The 20,264-nt window shown below is 36.4% G+C and overlaps 4 protein-coding genes across 4 annotated transcripts; 1 reads left to right on the forward strand and 3 right to left on the reverse strand.

The window, feature by feature from the left end:
- Window positions 1-1,717: 1,717 nt before the first annotated feature.
- LOC121217726 (glutathionyl-hydroquinone reductase YqjG) lies at window positions 1,718-5,297 on the reverse strand. The gene is made up of 6 exons (XM_041093819.1): window positions 4,209-5,297; window positions 3,278-3,502; window positions 3,010-3,186; window positions 2,678-2,902; window positions 2,442-2,570; window positions 1,718-2,226 (listed from the first exon to the last, which is right to left on the reverse strand). The coding sequence occupies exons 1-6, from the start codon at window positions 4,281-4,283 to the stop codon at window positions 1,993-1,995; spliced, it is 1,065 nt and encodes a 354-aa protein (XP_040949753.1). The 5' UTR covers window positions 4,284-5,297; the 3' UTR covers window positions 1,718-1,992.
- On the reverse strand, window positions 5,055-7,435 carry LOC107905990 (pentatricopeptide repeat-containing protein At4g19890). Its single transcript, XM_016832797.2, has one exon. It carries the CDS (start codon window positions 7,433-7,435, stop codon window positions 5,357-5,359), a length of 2,079 nt encoding a protein of 692 aa, XP_016688286.2. The 3' UTR covers window positions 5,055-5,356.
- A 1,977-nt stretch (window positions 7,436-9,412) lies between these two features.
- On the forward strand, window positions 9,413-10,888 carry LOC107905989 (protein EXORDIUM-like 7). Its single transcript, XM_016832796.2, has one exon. The coding sequence runs from the start codon at window positions 9,636-9,638 to the stop codon at window positions 10,632-10,634; it is 999 nt and encodes a 332-aa protein (XP_016688285.1). The 5' UTR covers window positions 9,413-9,635; the 3' UTR covers window positions 10,635-10,888.
- A 1,599-nt stretch (window positions 10,889-12,487) lies between these two features.
- Window positions 12,488-16,961, reverse strand: LOC107905988 (uncharacterized protein At4g19900). Its single transcript, XM_016832795.2, has 5 exons — window positions 15,516-16,961; window positions 15,291-15,440; window positions 14,296-14,424; window positions 13,492-13,686; window positions 12,488-12,730 (listed from the first exon to the last, which is right to left on the reverse strand). The coding sequence occupies exons 1-5, from the start codon at window positions 16,823-16,825 to the stop codon at window positions 12,544-12,546; spliced, it is 1,971 nt and encodes a 656-aa protein (XP_016688284.1). The 5' UTR covers window positions 16,826-16,961; the 3' UTR covers window positions 12,488-12,543.
- Between the last annotated feature and the right edge of the window lie 3,303 nt (window positions 16,962-20,264).

Below are 20,264 nucleotides of genomic sequence, written 5' to 3' on the forward strand. Positions count from 1 at the left end.
GATTTAGGATTTTAGTAGTAATAATCTTTTTTCTTTAATTTCCCTTATTATCATCTTTGATTTTTTTGCTTTTGGTTATTGGGATAGAGATAATTAAAATATATTTGAGGTTATGATTTAAAGGTTGGGTCATTATCATATAATATAAGATAGAAAATAGATGTCGTGTGGGGGCATATAGGGTCAAAATTGGTGGTTGAAGAAGCCCTCAGTATCCCCAATTTATTATTATTGTTTTTATCACTTTTACTTTTTTTCTCTCTCTCACACATTTAATGGGTTTTATCTAAAAGAGTGAAGTTCATTTGTGCGATTTTCCATTACTCGCATCAGACACTTACATAGGAGTATAAATTAATTAAGCTTGAATGGATATAAATTAAATTTGCAGAATGTCACCGCATAATTGGCAAATTTTATCCTAAAGTTTTATAGAAATCAAATTGCCAAGATTTAAAGTGGAATATAATGCAGCAATAGAATAGAAAAGTTTGTGGGGGCGAGAGGACATATTTCACATACAGTTCGTTCATGACTTGTAGTATATGATTATTTTGCATCATTGATTAGAAATGGAGGAAGTGAAAGGGTCCATGGAGAAAAGTTCAACATTGCAATTATTGAATCCATGTACCCAATGAAACATATGGGTTCCCACCACAATTCACCCATCGCTCATTTTGTGACACCACTCACTTTGAGGCCTTTTTGGTCAAGTCTTTTGCTCCTCATTTCTTCTTCTTTTAATCTTTCATTTGGATTAGATTAAATTCGCATAAATCTTCAACTTTGTTTTGTTTTTTGTTTTTTTAATTAATAAATCATTTTTATTTTATTTAAAAAAGTTTAATACCTTTCCCTTTATATAATAAAAACTTTTAGTACTAGTTACTACGTGGCACACGCCCTTAGCTTTTGATATATCATCATCGTCATAAACAATCTTGTGATGAGTGATACCTTTTCTTTCTTTCTTTTTCAATGATTTGGATCTTTTTGATCGAAGCGTGACGCGGTCGCAGACAATAAACATGGAAGAAGCCGGTCGCGATCGAACCGGGTGCGAGAATCTCCAGAGGGCGCTAAGCGAGTGCCACCAACGTTTCGGACCTGGTGCGACGCGGGACGCGGCCTGTCGGCACTTGAACCGAGCCCTAGCGGAGTGCTTGGTCTCGTTTGTGTGCCCCGATGAATCGGAGGCGGTTAGGACACTGTGCGGCAGCGGCGGAACCCGGCTGAAGCGGTCCCAGTGCCAGCAGGCCCAGCTCTCTCTCTCAGTCTGCATTTCTTCTCATCAACCAGATTGAACGATCCTGATCTCATCTTTTCGCTTAGTAAAATTACCATTTTGACCTCTTTTGAGGAGAAGAGTGATACAAATTTTGTATTTGTTGGTAAATTCCATCAGAATTTTATGGTTTATACACATAGATTATTAACAGTGTGATTACTTCTGAATAGTGTTTATGTCATTTCAAATATTGAATTTAGATTACATTACATCACTTCTGGATAGCTAATAAAGTTTTATCTTTTATTGTTTTTCATTTGCATTTCATATATATACGCCTCTCTCTCTATATAGACCACCAAGAATTTTCTGTTCTTTAAACTCGAACCACCCAGAACTGGAAAACTTCAAATGTCCATAACTAAGATGAATATTTCATTAGTTTAATCACAAATGACACCGTAAAACTTTGATTAGATACAAATATATATAATTCCATATACTGCTTGTATGCATATTAAGCTGATTATCAAAGAAAATACTGAAGCGACCATCGTTCCCCTTCAGGTATTTATTGGTAACTAGAAACAACCTGCCACAATGTAAAAACTAAAAACTTTGATCTACGAGAGTATAACATATAATGTCTTTTCCAGAATTAATTCATCTTAAATGCAAGGGGAGTTGTCGACCGCAACAGCGAGCATCGGTGCATCATTGAACAAAATAAACAAGAGCTTCTACTATGGGATACATACTTCCTAAGCAGTAAACCGTGCTCGGTCATGAGGAGAAGAATAGTCAATATTTGGGCCAACAGGGATTATCCCGAATGGATTTATAGAAGGGTGGCTACCATAGTAGTGGCGCTTGATGTGTTGCACATTCACCGTGCTGCTCATGCCTGGAATTTGGTAAATGTCCTTGGTATAGTTGTACAAATTCGGGTACTCCCGTAGAAGCTTTTTGTTGCACTTGAAATGTACGACATAGACCTGTTATGTAAACAAACTCGTCATCAATGGGCATGAAACGATTTTATTGCAAAGATGTCAAGGTTTTCCATCTTTTTTTCAAAAAGAAAATCAAAGCTTTTTCCTTTGCCTCTGTCTGAGTCTCAAGCAATGAACGTTAATGGTCACCATTGAAGGTGTTTTTAGTTTATCTCAAATACATAATATTAGAAAGCTGTACGGGCAAAATGAAATACCTCATCGAATCTTATGAGGGTTACAAACAGTCGAATATCTGCCTCGGTTAGAATGTTTCCACAAAGGTACCGCTGCTTGGAAAGAATCTCCTCACATTGGTCCAAAGCGTCATATAGTTGTTTTACAGCCTGATGGTCCAATGACAATACATGCTTTAGAGAAGAATATAACTCTTTCAAGAATGTAAGACCGACAAGTCTCGCATTGAACGAAGATAACAACCACATGAAAATACCTCATCATAAGGCTCTTGTTTTCTAGCAAACCCGCATTTGTAAACACCGTTATTGATTCCGCTGTATATCCACTCATTCGTCTTGTCAATTTCGGCTCTCAAATGTGGAGGATATAGGTCCACAGCAGGATTCTCAGCTATATCGTTGAATTCGGTATTAAGCATGCGGATTATCTCAGCACTCTCGTTACTAACAATAGTCTTGAACTTCTTGTCCCATAGGACCTATAATATAACAGAAAGCACAAAATAAATTGAAAGAACTTGAACATGGAAATGTAACGGAAAAACAGAATGAGAGTGGAGGCGCTTTTAATACTTTATGAACTTACAGGGACTGTGTACTTCCCAGTATAGTTCGTACTTGCAAGCTCGTATAGTTCCCTTATGCTCTTTGCTCCGTTAAAGGGGTTGGGTGCAGCACCTGGCTCTTCTGTATCAGAAGTGGGAAAAACCCATCCCATGTGCTCATCAGTTTCCTTTGTCCTTTCCCATATGGGTTTGACTGACTGGTGAACAATTGAACAACAAAAGATCATTAGCTTTATGACAGATTTAATCAAACTACAAGAGCTTAAAATACATGGCATGATTCACCACCGTAAAACCAATGGCCTTGTCAAGGCCTTTGACCTTCAAGTATGCAAGACACCTGGAAGCCCAAGGGCAAGCATAAGATACATACAAATGATACCTTCCTGACTCAGGTGGAAACTGAGAACCAGGGTCTCGAGAGATGAAGTTACGAAATGTTGAGGCAGTTCTCATAAAAGCCCCAGAATCTGACATTTCATCCAGTGCAGATCGAGCCATTTGACAAGTACGCTGAAAAAAAAAGCATCATTTCAAAACTTGTGACTTCTCAAAGTCCAACAAAATCATGCAACTTCAAGATTCAATTAATAAGCAAGAAGACTTTCTCAACCCCAAAACATAACTGTGGTCCTTTGTCTTAAATTACCCATATAAATCTTGTTTATATATTTCTTTCAATGAATTCTCTCTATCCTGTTTCTGTATAATCAAGGAAACTTGACTCATTCAGCTATTAGCTGGAGAGTAAAATATTTACCATGAAATGAAGTTCATCATCATTCAAGGCAATAAATTGAATTTACATATGATGCATCAAGAAAATTTATATATATATATATCAGTTCGAGCAAATAAAGCAAGCCTAAAAATAGAAACCGTTTTTACTCGTAAGACAGGGAGTAAAATTCACTAGATAAAAAGCACATATGGTCTAAATTCCTCAACATGCACCAAAGATTAACTAGTTCTCCTACTGTTTATCCCATTATTAATAACAAACGATATGAATTTGTCAAAAGATTGAATAGAGATATGATAGAAACCCATTATCATCAAAATAGATCTGAACTAAAACAATAACCCATCACCTTTGTTTCTCGGCAGCAAGTTAAAATATTCAAGAGTAGGTAAAGAGACTAACGGAAACGATACAGCGTATAAACTAAAACCCAGAAATATAAAGTCAAGAGAGATCAAACTAAAGCAGAAGTCTTACCTTGAAAGCAAACAATGAGAGAGTGGAGTTGTTGGTACCGAATAATGACGGGGTTTTGCAAAAGAAAGGGAGCATGGGCTTTTTATAATGTTCCTTTATATTTATGTGTTTCGGTGCTCCTATAAATACCCTTTTATCTTGGTCTTGGCTGCTTAAATTAACAGATGCAATGCATCTAACCTTAGAGGAGGCTAAAACAAATGCTGCTATATATATAATAATATCACTAGTTGTAACAAAAGCGACGACATCAGAAAAAGCTAAGATCTTTTGGACTTTGACTATATGAGCTGCTAAGACAATTCATTTAGGGGGAAAAAATTATGATGAAACATTGACATCATTCAAGGACAAATCAGTTTTAACATTTATCACTGGGATTTGAGAGGTTTAAAAGAAAGAAAAAGAAACTGTTTTCACACTTTGTCCTCTTCGGATATGTTATGTTTTAATGACTCTAGTTGAATGTTTTTAGTTGTATTTGCGGTTCTTCTCAAGACTCTTTATTGCCACTATTGCAAGATGATGCTAGTGATATGGTTGTATTTCGCACTATTTACTAGTTTTTAATGTCACGTTCTTTTTTCTACCAACAAAAGAACACGATTTAGAGGTTAGAAAGTTTTAAAATGATGATAAGAATTAGAGTATCTTTAAAGGTTTTGCATTGTAAGTGAGCTAGGAATTAATTATTGGACAACTAAAGTTAGTTCCTAGGATGGTAACAATAACAAAGGTTTGCCCCTTTCTTTCCTGGAAACAAAGCCTTCGAATCCTAACATCTTACTAACAGCATCCGCTAAGACTTGAGAGGATAAACAGGGAAATTCATTTTGCCGTTCAATGTGATCGATGCAAACTTTTTATTTTTGATTTCACAAAATAAAGTTATAATAATGCATTCCTCAATACATGAGGAGCACTAAATTATCCAGTAGGCAGGTCCTTTGAATTTTCAGTTGACAGCAGAAATGCCAATGGACGGGAAAGGAACTGAAGAATCTCGAACCACCAAGGAAAAAGGGATCGAAAGATTGACTTCTTTTTGAAAAATTCAGAAAAGGGAACTTCATGTCTTGACACCTTACCTGCTTCAGCAGAAAAGCTTTTGATTGATTACATAGACCATTTGCCCTACAGCCAGGTTGCTAACCAATTCCTTTAGAGATCCTTTCATTCAGGTCAGAGACAAGAGCAAACTTGTCAGTCTCATAACATGCGGTAACGAATGCTGCCAAAGTTACACGATCAACATTGCGATCCTTATCCAATAATCTATGAAAGAATAATGCTGCTATGCCCACTTTCTTCTCACTACAAAGCTTCCTGATCAAGGTGTTAACCGTGCGCATCCAAAGTTTTTTCTCTAGTCTTTCCAACATAACCATGGCAATGGCAGAATCATCTTTTTTGCAATACTCGTAAGCAAGTGTTAACCGAGTTACTTCACATGGAGAGAGCCCCTTATCCATCATAGTCTCATATAACTGGCACGCCTCCTCCAACCTAGACTCTCTGCAAAGTCCACTGATCAATGTTCCGTATGTGATGCTATCTGGTACACAACTGTGGTCACTCATCTTGTTGAAAAACTTGAGCCCCAAGCTTAAGTTTCCGGCTCGGCAGTACCCACTTATCATGGATGTGTAAGTCTCCTTGGTTGGAACCAATCCAAGCCTTAAAGCTTCCTCAAAAAGGTTCTCACTCTCTTTCATTTCCTTTTTCTTGCAGAATGCTGCAATCAATGTGTTATATGAATGCATATCAGGCAGGAGGCCAACTTTAATCATCTTACCAAAAAAGGCCATAGCTAGCTCAGTATTAGCTTGCTTGCACTGCTCAGTAATGAGAATGGTATATGTAACTCTATCAGCTTGCAATCCATGCAGAAGGCCATTTCTAAGCAGTTCATAGGCCTCCTGAACCCTTCCCCTTTTACAGAGACCACAAATAATTGCATTATATGTATATATATTCGGAGTAAAACCTTCTTTATCCATTACACGCATCAATTCATATGCTCGGTCAAAACTTCCCATTTTGCAATGGCCATTAATAAGAGTGGTATATGTGTTGGTGTTAGGAACCAAACCTTGTTCTTTCATTCTGCTCAATAACATCTCTGCCCGATTCAACTTCTCCTCACTGCAATAACCACAGATCATAGAAGTATATGTATGGACATTTGGCTTGTATTTATCACTCCTAACAAGCTTAAGGAACAACCTAAAAGCCTTCTCAGTCCATCCTTTCTTGCAAAGCCCATCGATCAGAGCAGTATGTACATACACATTAGGCTTCCATCCTTCCCTAACCATTTCTTCCAATTTTCCAAAGGCTTGCTTTATACTACCCTTCTCACACAACCCATTAATCAAACAAGAATAGTTAATCAGATTAGGCTTAAATCCCATCTTCACCATCTTATCAAAGTACCAGAGCGCTCGATTTGCAAAACCCTTGTCACAGAACAAACTGATAACCAATGTGCAAGTAGCACTATCAACAATGAACCCTCTTTCCAGCATTTCCTTCAACCACTTATCAACCTCTGAAACCCTCCCCATTCTACAATACCCAACTACCATCAATTTATAACTACAAAAATCCCCACACACACCTCTCTCAGACATTTCATCAAACACTTTCTCCAAATAATCAAGCAACCCCATTTCCAAACCAACCCCCAAGATACAATTAAAGGTTTCAGCATTTAGCTTCAAGCCATGATTTTGCATCTCAAAAACCATCCCAACAGCCTCCTTTAACCTCCCGAGTTCAGAAAAATTTCTTACCAGACACTGCATTACTTCATTGGCTCTATCAAAGTTACCGTTTTTAATCAAAGAAGTGGCAATTACAATGTAAAGCCTCATGAAACGTTTAAATATGTAGATATCAAGTGCCCAGTAAAAGAAACTTAGAGCAACCATGGAACCAGATTCATTTGCCAGAAAAGCAACGATTGAAATGGCTTGTTCATGGGTCAAAGAATAAGGATTGATGTTAAGGTTGAGCCTTGGAGGTGAAAATCTAGAGAAGGCTTGTTGCTGATACGATTCATAGACTTGAGAACAGATTGTTTTAACAAAGGATTGGGTTTCTGATGACGGGAATGGAGATTGGGCATCAATGGGATTTGTGCTAAAATGGAGATAGGATTGGTTGAGAATGAAGAGGGGATTGGGTGATAATCTGGGTTTAATTCCATGCTGCCTGAGAAGCATTAGGAAACACCAAAAGAGGGTGATTAGGACAAAGAAAATCAAAACTGCAATTTACAATTCGACGCAGAAACGTTTTACTCGGTGCCAAATCAAAAGCGAAAGTGTATGATTCTATGAAGCCATTGAACTTGACAAAGAAAATTTATTTTAAAAAACTCAAATCGAATTTAAAATATTGGGCTTTGGTTATAATGAAATTTACAGGTTCCTTAATTTGGGCTTCACTTCGTAAATTGTCAGATCCAAAAAATATCTATTCTGACTCTGATTATCTGGTGGCTGAAATCACCATATATATTTTTTAAAGTTATTGTACATCTACAGTTACAAAATAATAAATATATATTATTATAAAATCAAATAAATACAAAATATAGTCAATAAAGAATTGAGAAAATTTTATATATTGTAATTACATACGTTGAAATCCGAAGAAATCAAAACCTCTTCTTTAACCAACATGACAGTGGTTTGGCTGGTTAAGGATGGCATTGGGGCTGTCTTATAGAGCATTATGGCAGTATGGTTCCGTCGTGGTGGCACTGGCATGCTGACTGATAGATAATGCAGTTATTTTTGTTGGTATAAATTGAATTGACTTGTTGGGAACCCAGCACAATCATTTATTTCTTAGTCTAATATCTCAATTAGTAGCATTTCTTTCTGCAGTTTAAAGTAGTACATTTTTTCCCCCGACACAAAAGGCAATCTGAAACAAAGTTGACAGCCCATGCACCCTTCAACACCTTTACATGTTTCATTTGATTGCTCCTTGATGATCGCCCACACTGCCAAATTATAACCAAAAAATGCTATCCAGAACAGCAAATTAAATGCAGAATTCAACAGCCAACAATACTCAGGAACGTAATTTTTCTTCCTTTTCACAGAAAAAAATGTAATACGATCATGTTCAAATTTGAGTTAAAAGAAGCATATAAATTCATTAAAAAAATTAAAATAAATTGAAGATATTTGTAGACAACACATATATGTATTTCAAGGTTTGAGAAAGTGACCTTAGAAGTGGGAAGGGCTGGTATAAATATATTCTGCTTAAAATGGGCCAAGTTTTATTGGTTTAGTGAGGAAATGGAGGGTTATTTTTCCCATGTTTAGAAATCAATCATCCCCTGTAATTAAGGCATGGGAAATTGAAGGTGGTTATGGGTCCATCCATCACATGCATCTCCTGCCCTTTGCTTTGCATGATTGCAGACTACTACATTGTTTTTTTATCTTTCTTATTCACCATATATATATAACTACCAATAATCAAGTGTCACATGGTACTTATGTGAGCTCTCACCTCATCTAACCCAAAACATTAATGGAATTAATTAAAATCCAAATCAACTTGCCTCCTCCACTTTTGTAAAAATGTTCCCATTTTGAATGATCCTTTTAACTCATTCTCTCCCATTTTATATTATTTGGATCCAAATTCAATATTTGAGGGCATTCATCATTTTACACTTTACCTACTGCTCTTCACTCTCCATTTTTCCCTTTAGTTTAATATTGTCAACTTAGTCAGGGAAATACACTCCAAAAATGTAGACAGGTCATTGTCTCTGGACCATCAAAGGTTTGATTGGCCAGCACAAATGGCATTCATTAAAAGAAATTAAAATTCAAACCTTAAAATTATTGGATGTCATTAAAAGTTTGAGGTAGGCATTTATGAAAAAGAAAAATATCATCAAGGTGTCAAGTTGATTATCTTTTTGGATTTTTCTCTCAGTGTTTGGTAGATGAAAGTCATAAAAGATTATAGTGTGTTAAAAGAGGACTGAAAAGCCAAAGATGCAGTAACCACCGTATTAAGTAATAAAAATAGTTTTGTTGTTCATCCAACATTATGCAATTATTTTTTTAGCCCTACACATTTAATTAATACATGTGAATTAAGATTAAAACAAATGAACCTATAATACCAAATATTAATCTATAAAACAAAAAGAAACAACGGATTTGAACATTATTATATTTATAAATGATGATTAAACATTAAATATTGACCATAAAAGTAAGTAATGGAAAAGAGCTGAACTCGGAATCATAAGGATGTAGGCCTCAAGAAAAATAATAAAGAAGAATCTCAACCACCCTCCATTTTCTTTCCTTATATAAGAAATCTGTATTGTCTTTAACCGTCACAAAGCTACAACATCCAAAGAAACAACAACAGAAAAAAAAAATGGACAAGCTCTCTTGTTATCTTCTCTTGCTATTGTCGTTCTTTTGTTTTCGTTTGGATCTTTCATGGAGTCTAGAAACTAGGTTTAACCGAGCTCCCAATAATCAGGGTTCTTCAGACCTGGCTAACCTTGTGTACCACATGGGTCCAGTCCTTTCATCGCCTATCAAGCTGTACATAATCTGGTATGGTAACTGGAATTCAACCCACCAAGCTACTATTAGGGATTTCTTAAATTCCTTTTCTTCTCCAGCTCTTTCTCCTTCTGTTGCTGATTGGTGGAAAACTGTGAGGCTCTACACCGACCAGACAGGATCCAACATCACTGATAGCCTTTCCCTTTCGGGGGAATTCTTTGATTCAAGACTTTCCAATGGTGTTCGTCTAAATCGTTTATCAATGCAACACATCATTAAAAACGCAGTCACTTCCAAGCCAAGCCCACTGCCTCTCGATCCTCGCAATGGTCTCTATTTGGTGCTAACTTCATCTGATGTCCAGGTTGATGAATTCTGCAGGGCAGTTTGCGGCTTTCATTACTTCTCCTTCCCATCCATTGTTGGTGCCACGGTTCCTTATGCCTGGATTGGTTACAGTGGGACTCAGTGTCCAGGCGTGTGTGCCTATCCATTTGCCCGGCCTTTGGGGGCGCCACCGCCGAGTGCGATGGGAGGTAACGACATCATGCGCCCACCGAATGGAGATGCCGGAGTCGACGGGATGATTAGTGTTATAGCTCACGAGCTAGCTGAATCGTCGAGTAATCCACTGGTGAATGCATGGTATGCTGGTGATAATCCAATTGCACCGGGTGAAATCGCAGACATGTGCCTCGGTTTGTACGGTTCAGGCGGTGGCGGTGGGTATGTGGGTAAAGTTTCCACGGATGCCGGGGGGAATGGCTACAATGTGAATGGAGTTAAAGGAAGAAGATTTTTGGTTCAATGGGTATGGGATCCTGAGAAAAAAAGATGCTTTGGACCTAATGCCATGGATTAAAAGTGCAGCACGTAAAGCAGTTTAACCTGTTTCTTGCTATATGGGCAAGATGAAAAGACAGGCCCGCGGAAGCATAACGGAATTGGTCGGCAATGTAATAGAAAGAGTGAGCTACCTTGTTGATAAATATTGTATGTACTTTTAAGAAAAGAGCGACAGGGATGACGATCCTTTGCTTGTATAATTCGCATTTACTTTTCGTGTATGTTAGCAGCACAATTTGAATAAATAAATAACTCTAATTTGGATTTGAATTTATAATTATAATTTTTGAAAATAATCTTTTATTTGAGAATTAAAATACTTGAAATTTAGGATTTTGAATTAATCCAAATGGGAATCTAAATTCATTGATTGGATAATTTAAATTTAGATTTAAATTTTAATTAATTCTAAATCTTAAAAATATATTTTTAATTTAATTATTTAGGAGAATTTTGAACATGGTTGTTTGAACCAGATTGGACTAACCAGTCGGATCGAGAACCAACCAGGGCACTGTTTTGGAGAAAGGCATTAGACCGATTGACTTGAGAATTGATACAGACCAGTTGATTGGGCGGTTGAACCTATTGAACCAATTTTTTAAAATATTTTAATGATTTATTTAATAAAATCGGAAGGACCAGTCAAACTAATCATACAAATCAAATCGAACAAACTTATTGGGCCAGCAAATTGATGACCTAATCAGTTCGACTACTAGTTCAGTTTTGAAATTTGGATCGACCCAGCTAGTCAGACCGATTACACTAGGCTTAAGTGGACTTAGGTATAAATTAAAAATCAAGAGTTTAAAATTAAAATTGTGGAAACTATGGTATAAATTAAAATTTTGAATATTTATATTCTATTAATTAAATGCATGAAGCTTCGTCGTTGTTTCCAAATTCGAATTGGATCAAGAATCGATCGAGATACAAGTCCGAAATAAGGGGTCAGATTGGTTTACTTGTGAATTGGTTGAATTGGTCGAACCGACGATTGAACTGATTTGATCTATTTTTAATTTTTTTTTATTTTTATTAATTTATTCAATTAAATCAATTGGATTAATCGAACCAGTTGAACCAAGAATTGCTGGTCTAATCAGTTCGCTGCTTCAATTCACAGAACATAGAGCTTAGTTAATGATATATTATAAGTAAAATTAATTATTTATCATTTAAATTTTGAAAGAAATGTGAAAGAAGAGAGAATAAAAAAGTTTTAATCAATGTTGAATTTTGAAAATTCCAAGTTTTAAAATAATAACTCTTATCAAAATTAGACTTAAATTTACTCAAATTCAAATTTAATTATCCAAAAAAAATAAATTTTCAAATAGAAATCCATTTACTTTTACCCAAATCATGATTTCGAAACAGGCCATAACATAAATCAACTGTGAAATCATAGGATCTATCAAATGAAACACCAGTGACTTTTGCCTGGTATCCTTGTCTTCACAATACCCGACCAACTTCCATTACTTTAGCATTTGGCTTTCTTTATTGAGGAAGTTTTGGACACAATGCTAACTACAATTCACGAGAATCTAACATTGGATATCACTCAGCAACATGTCAATGTAATAACTTGGATGTTGATGGATCAAAATGACTTTTTAATAAAGAAACCAATTCTATTCATTAGGCAACCATGTCTTACTTGCACAACAGCCAAAGGCATATATTACCAGCTGAGCTATTTAATTGGCAAATAAAATTACAAAAGATCAATTTTGACTTGGTTGGGGAGCCTAACCATTGGCAAAAATGGAGGAATGAGATTATAGAGACTTTACAACTATGTTGATTTCTAACATGAAATTGAAAACCTAAAAATATCATAAACCATTTTGTGACCGTCGGTTAAAAAATAATTGCTTTGATTAATTCTTTGGCAACACCAAAGAGAGATGTGAAATTCACAACAATTCGGAGCAATGAATACATGGATGGTTAATAAGCCTGGCTACGAGGCTCTTTGGCTCTGGAATGAGCGCAGACGTCAAGCTGTTCCAGAAATGAAACGTCACAGACTCGGTCAGAATCCTGTTGAATAAAGCATCTTGCTGCAATTTCTCAGATTCCGTCGTCGGTGAAACAAAGTATCTGTTTTTTATCCAAATTAGTAATTGCAGAAGAGAACAATTTATAACTTAACATGAAAAGAAATCAACTAGTTAAAGTGCAAAGAATCGCAAGGCAAGCTAGAGAAAATGTTAACATGCAAACTGTAAAAATTTCCTTTTCATAAATGCAAGTTAGTGTGTGCCTTGAGGATCACAGTTATAAGGTAATACCTTTTGTTGGCTATGGAACACTTGCTGCAAGAGCAGGCCATTGACAATCTGTTTTATGGTAAAAGTGGGTGTTTTTTCTAGGTTCTAACAGAGTTCGGCAAACTGCAAGAAACAAACTTACTAAAGCTATTGACTAAATGTTCATCCTAAAATAATAACTCTTCTTGGAACCATCTACACCTGGAAATCCAAGGATCTACTTATTTAAAGTGTAGTCTAGGCATATAGCCAAAACATGGCAAAATAGCGCGTTTACTAGAATAGAGATATCCCAAAAAGAAGATATAACAAAAGGAATCACCTTCCCACAAACTAATCAATCACCGTGGAGAAGCAGAAAAAAAAGGCAGTAGGAGAAGAAAGTTGGAGTTGGGGGAGCATGGAGAGCATCACTAGTCAGATTTTGCAATAATAAGAACAAAATATACATATGCTTAGAAACATGTACATGGATGGTTTCATGTTTATTCGTGCATACATGCATATTGCCTAAAGTGACTTGGAATTGTAAATTTTACGAGAGACATGCATTTATCATTTCCAAGAGATGGGATGTATATGGGATGGTACCTTATAATATGCTGAGAACTAATAGGGAAGAAAACAGCGGAAGGTTGCACATTCAACTCTGGCCGTTTGATGGATATGTTCTTTTCATTCGAAAACCTTTTTGCAACTCTTGATAGAAGATCAGCCCCATTCCATCTCAATCGGGTATCATCATACGTCAAATAGAACTCATTCAAACACTCCATTATAAAAGGACTGCACGAATGCAAATATCCAAGATTGATTTAATTGCTGGTATAAGAAAAACCAACAATCTACCAAAACCATATAAAAACGAAAAGAAAAAACAATATAAATTTCTCTACTTCGGAGGTGCCCTTCCAAAACCCCAGAGTGTAGCTCTCCTACAATCCCTCCCACCCAAAACTTTGAGGGAGAGACTTTCATTTCAGAAACTAGATATAAATTATAGACCAAAATATATGTCTAGTCATTAGAAGATGCCTCAACACAGAATAAAACAGATATAGCTTTCTATTATAAAAATTATTCGATGAAAGGAAACAAGAAGAAGAGCTTTTTCTTTTGAAAGAAATGAATATGATAAAACCAAAAAATTGCAGCATCATGTTGAGAAGATGACACAACAGCTTCAAGTAGTAAAACTCTTAAAATACTCAAACTACCAAAGCCCTTCCAACGAATAGCAACTTTAAAGTAATACTCCAGAAAACAAATGCAATCCAAGAATTAATAAAAAATATTTTTATTACTTGAAAAACCCAAGCACATGCAACACTAGTTTCAACCAAGCCAAAAACTTGAAAAAATAATTGAGAACATAAAAAACAGTGCAACATTTACCTCTCCTTTCTAAATGCCATTAAAGCTCCATTCAAAGAGCTTCCTTGATCTTCAAGGCCCACAGAATTATTGAGTGTCAATAACGGTTTCAGAACTATAATGTCAGAATCAAGATAAATGCCACCATATCTGCAAAACAGATATCGGAAGACAAGCAGGAATAAGGGTACAAGGAAAACAAAAACTGTAAACATTGAAGCTAAAAGGTAGCAGTCTACCGACTGAAGTCAGTCATGTAGCCACCTATTAAAACCAATGATTTAGAAAGCTCAACTTAAGCAGAAAGAAATAAGAGATTGTCATAAATTCTCTATGTCGTGCTCCAACTAGGAGTAATAATTAACATTTACCATACTAAAAACAAGAGAACTGAGCTCAAAACTCCAAATAGAACCATCGTGATCCTCAACATTGAGTAAGGGAGACTACTTCCCTTCTGCACCGCTTTTGATTTGACGGTTACTTACTTTTACCCCTCAACAATGTGCCCATAAAAGTTAAGCACATTTAGAATGTGCTAGGTTGAGTTGAGTGGAAAAGAGAAAGGATGGAAAGAGGGAGTGGAAAAGTAGAAAGAAAATAAATTTTGAATGTGCTAGGTATATACTATAACAATAATAATAAAAGGGAAAACCGATGAATTTTGATGTACCAACAAATTTAATGCCTTAGTGTATCTATAAATCTCAAATATAAACTATAACAATAATAATAAAAGGGAAAACAGATGAATTTGACTACCAGAAAAGAGCATAATCCATTGAAACAAGACCTGATTTCCAACATGTATTGCAGCAAATTGATAAAAACAACTCAAAATTGCATCCTAAACTTCACAAAAATATGTGCACAGATGAGCAAGCTTACTTGTAAAGAGCATAATTCATTGAACAACCAAGATCCAGTTTCCAATATTTATGGAAGCAAATTAATGAAACAATTCAAAATTGCATCCTAGACGTCACAAAAGTATGTAAATAGATGAGCAGGCTTACTTGTAAAGAGCAGCAAGTCGAACGAGCTCACTATAATGGATAGTATAGAACTTTGTTTTTCTCCATTTAAACCACACAGATGCAAATACATGGGTGGGTGTATCTTTCAACAATTCATCAAGGTTTGGCATTGCTACAGCAACTTTGTAACTGTGCAGGCACAAGAAACCATTTATAGAAGCATTGGTATGATAAATCAAAATGCAGAACCAGAACAAAACTTACCCATCTTTCAAAAAGCTGTCTTTGAAGAAATCAAGCTCAATCGTTTCGGAGAACACTAAGACACAAGCATCTCTATGCTGAGCAAGCAGACTCTCTAGCCCCCTTTGGTGCCTAACACTATACATCCATGGAGGGGAATTCCATATTATAAAAACTCTCATATCACACTTCCCTTTCTTAAAAAATGCATCCACAAAATCTGTAAAAGACAACCTTGAGTCCAATCCAGGATAGTAACCCCATCTCTTTCCATCCGCATATATATGGCCTGAAAACTCAGTGTTAGTCTTATAAGTCTCCAAATCTCCATTCTTGACCTCAATCTTCCTAATTCTACTTTCATTCCTATTTGTATTTGAACTCAAATCTTCACTACTACTACTTTCTCTTTCGCTTAACACATTCCTCGCATTTTCATTTTTCTTACTCTCACTGCCTTTCTTAACCTTCAAGCCCGTCTCGGAAATCCCCAAGGGCTTCTTCCCAGTAAAAGGGACCTTCTTAAACTCACTCAAAATCCACTTCTGCACCATTTTATCCCCTCTAGTCAAGCCAGTAGCACCAACCCCGTCAGGGTCTTGCAGCAAAGGATTATTCAAAGGATTCAAAATCTCCAAATTCGACTTAAACATTCTATCCCTTCTCAAAAAATCACTTTTCTTATCAAACCAATCACCCCATTTCTCCCTCAAAGGGTTCACTTTTCTCCCAGCAACTTTCTTGACCAGCAAAGCATCTTCAATACTTTCCACTTCAGTCATCTTGCTCCTAACTTCCTCATCCAATGGGATATCATCGGATCCAAAGGTTGCCTTAATTTTGACATCTTCCCCCGAAAACCCTTCGTTCAAAAACCCTCCATCGTAATCCCAATCTTGAATCGAACGTTTATTGAAAGCTCTTCTGATTGATCCACTTAAATGGTCGAAATAAAAATGCCCAGACGAAAAGATCTTGTCTTTTTTATTCATAGTCGTGATTTCTTGCTCCTCTTGCTCGATCTCATTGTTGTTGTCGTCTTCGGTTATGTCGTTTTCTTCGAGAGTATCGAGTTCGTCAATTTTGTCGTCGGTTGAGGAGGTGATGGTGGTGGTGGCGACGTCTTCGGAGTCGGAGAGGAGAGGGATGGAGTGGAAAACCGCGTCGTTGTTATCTTCGGAGGAGTGGTGGGGATACATGTGGGATTTGGAAGAGAGGGAAAGGCGGCTGTAGAGAACAGATACTGAAAATAAGAGGAGAAGAGCTGAGATCACAGCACATAACTGTGCGCCGTAACGTGGCCGCCGCCGAGATCGGAGATTCCGAATCATTTTCCCCCGCCGTTAAACTCTTAGCGAATTCCGGCAATGGATAAAAGAGAAGACGGAGTGCGACAGTGCAGAAAGTTCCTAGCCTTCACCTGGAGCATTTGGCTATCGTGGGAAATTAACATATTTTTCTATGTTCTAACCAAATTTGTAAAATCTATTTATAAGGGGTAACTTCTGGGTAACGTTACGCAATTTTGGTAACCATTTTTAAAATTGTATTAATTCGCAGGTTAAAAAAATGGGCAAAACATTAAAAAAAAGCTCTCTTTTTTTAAAAATTTTCGAAATAGGCTGGTTTTTTAATTATTTATCGGAATAGGCCATTTTCCCCGAAATCGCGGCCACATAAGCGCGATGTCAGGGTACGTGACAGGTCAGCGCGTGAACAGTGCCCAACGGTCAAATTTTTTACCGTTCCCCCCCCAATGGTCAGATTTTTTTTACTATAAAACCCCCCACCCCTTTTTTTTCACAAACAAATCCCATCTCAATTTCATTCAAAAATTCTCTCAAATTCCTTCAAAAATTCTCTCAATTTCCTTCCAAAATTCTCTTAAACTCTCGAATTCCTTCCAAAATCCTCACAATTTCTTTCAAAAAATCTCTCAACTCAATATTAAATTTCTTTTTCCATTCAATTTCATTTTTTAAGAAAATTTTAAATATTTTTATTTTTTTAAAATAATTTTAAAATTTTTAATATTTTCAACAATGGTCGAATCATTGATTCGTCTTGATAGGAATCACATATCGGTGGAGCAAATGAAAATGGTAAGTATTAAATTTAAATTTTAAATTTTATTTAAGATATTTTTATTTATGTATTTTTAGATAAATATTAATTTATTTTTTGTTATAAAAGTCTAAAGATCGGGTATTGGAATGCAATATTCGGAATATGCATGGTCCTCCATCACCGTTAGTAGAGAACTACCTGCGGGAAGCGGAATTTTGGCACGTGGCGACGGTAGGCCGGGGATGCAAGTTGGAGCCGAAACTGATCAGTGCGCTCATCGAGAGGTGGAGACCCGAGACGCACACATTTCATCTTCCATGTGGAGAGTGCACTATCACTCTAGAAGATGTCCATCTGCATTTGGGATTGCCGGTGGACGGGCACCCAGTCACTGGGTCTGCCCAATCTAGCAATTGGGAGGCGGTGTGCTACGAGCTTTTGGGCGCTGTTCCGGATAAAATGGATAGAGGTAAGGTGGAGATGGGCTTGTTACGTGCCACCTTCCCCAATCTGAATGCAAATTCAACCAAAATTGAAAGAATTCGATATGCCCGATCATACATTCTTCAAATAATTGGAGGCTATCTGATGGCCGACACGTCACGGAGCCGTGTACATCTAAGGTGGCTGGTAAAACTCGTTGATTTTAGAGCAGCCGGTGAATTTAGTTGGGGGTCTGCCGTCTTGGCAACATTATATCGGGAGATGTGCGGGGCGACCAAATCGAGGAGAGCAAAAATCGGAGGTTGCCTGTCACTACTGCAATCATGGGCACAGTTTCGCTTTCCATTTCTACGTCCTCGAGTGAACCACCCATATACATTCCCACTCGTAACGAGGTAAATTTTATATTACATTGTGAAATTGTTATGTAGATTTTGTAAGAAAAAAGTATGCTAAAAATTTATTTAATTAGGTGGAACCATCCGGCAAGTTATCGTGGATTACCGTCTGAACTTGAAGATATACGGCTTCTATTGGAGCAACGGTCGAAAGCAGAAGTAAGTATTATTGCAAATAGATATTTCCATACATTCGCTAGTGGATTGATATTTAGTATTTAGTATTATGTATATATGTAATATTTCTATCATGTTCATGTAGTTTCAATGGACACCATACGAGGATCCGGCAGTCCGGGCAGTAATCCCGGAAGAGTTTTTACAAAATCCGAACGCTTGGCACGTGAAAGTGGTGTTGATCAACTATGCAACCGTGGAGCCCCACCAGACAGACAGAGTCCTACGACAGTTTGTGTAACACCCCTTACCCGCATTCCCGATTTAACAACATTTTTGGAATCTTGCCAAACATTTATTTTATATTCAAATAAATCTCAAAACATATCAAATAATATCAAAATAATACATTAAGTCACATGTTTACTTACCTCGGTGCAAAATATCGTAATTTTGCAATTCACTCAACTATCTTTTCTTTTCCTCATTTGAGATAATCTTCCCGTCTCTCTTGATCTATAATAGAAAATTTAACTCGTTTAATGTTCACATTTATTAAAATAATCCTCCACCCAAATTTTTGAAAATTTACAATTTTGCCCCCAAACTTTTACATATTTACACTTTTGTCCCTAAGCTCGAAAATTAAAATTCATCACTTATTCTTAAGTTTTATGACATGCTGAACATTTTCCCCTTCTATGGCAACATCAAATTCTCACTCTAACACATATTTTTGAACATTAACTATTTTTACCGATTATGTCAATTTACCCGTTTTCGTTTAAAATCGCTTAGCAAAAGTTATTTAACATAATTTCTAGCTTCATATTCCACCATAAAACAACAAAATAAACACATTTCACCTATGGGTATTTTTCCAAATATGAACCCTAACACGAATTATTGATAGAATAAGCTAAATTAAGTTACTGGGACTCCAAAAACGTAAAGAACATTAAAAACGGGGCTTGGAATCACTTACTATTGAGCTTGGAAGCTTAAAAACCCTAACTATGGCTTCCCCCTTGCTGATTTCGTTCACCATGAAGAAGATGAGCACATTTTGCCATCTTTTTCCCTTTTTAATTCTTTTTATTACTAAATGACTAAAATGCCCCCATTTAAAAAAAATCTATTTCACTTATTTCTTATGTCTATTTTTGTCCATCAATTAACTAATGGTCTAATTACCATATAAGGACCCCCAATTTATAATTTCATAACAATTAGATACTTCTAACATGTAGAACTCAACTTTTGCACCTTTTAGAATTTAGTCCTTTTGACTAAATTGAGTGCCCAAACGTCGAAATTTTCGAACGAAATTTTTACGAAATTTTTCTGTAAAATTGTAGACCATGAAAATATAATAATAATCATATTTTCTCTCGTCGGATTTGTGGTCCCGAAACCACTATTCCGACTAGACCCAGAATCGGGCTGTTACAACTCTCCCCCCTTAAGGATTTTCGCCCCCGAAAATCTTACCGGAAAAGAGGTTTGGGTATTGTTTCCTCATAATTTCCTCTGGTTCCCACGTAGCCTCTTCCATCCCATGTTTTTGCCACAACACTTTCACTAAGGCTACACTTTTATTCCTTAACTGTTTGACCTCCCGAGCCAGAATTTTTATTGGTTCCTCCTCATAAGTCATATCTGGTCGAACCTCAATCTCTGTAGAAGAAACTATATGTGAAGGATCTGAATGATAACATCGCAACATCGACACATGAAATACATT

Source organism: Gossypium hirsutum, chromosome D05 (genome assembly GCF_007990345.1).
Source record: "Gossypium hirsutum isolate 1008001.06 chromosome D05, Gossypium_hirsutum_v2.1, whole genome shotgun sequence".
Lineage (NCBI taxonomy): Eukaryota > Viridiplantae > Streptophyta > Magnoliopsida > Malvales > Malvaceae > Gossypium > Gossypium hirsutum.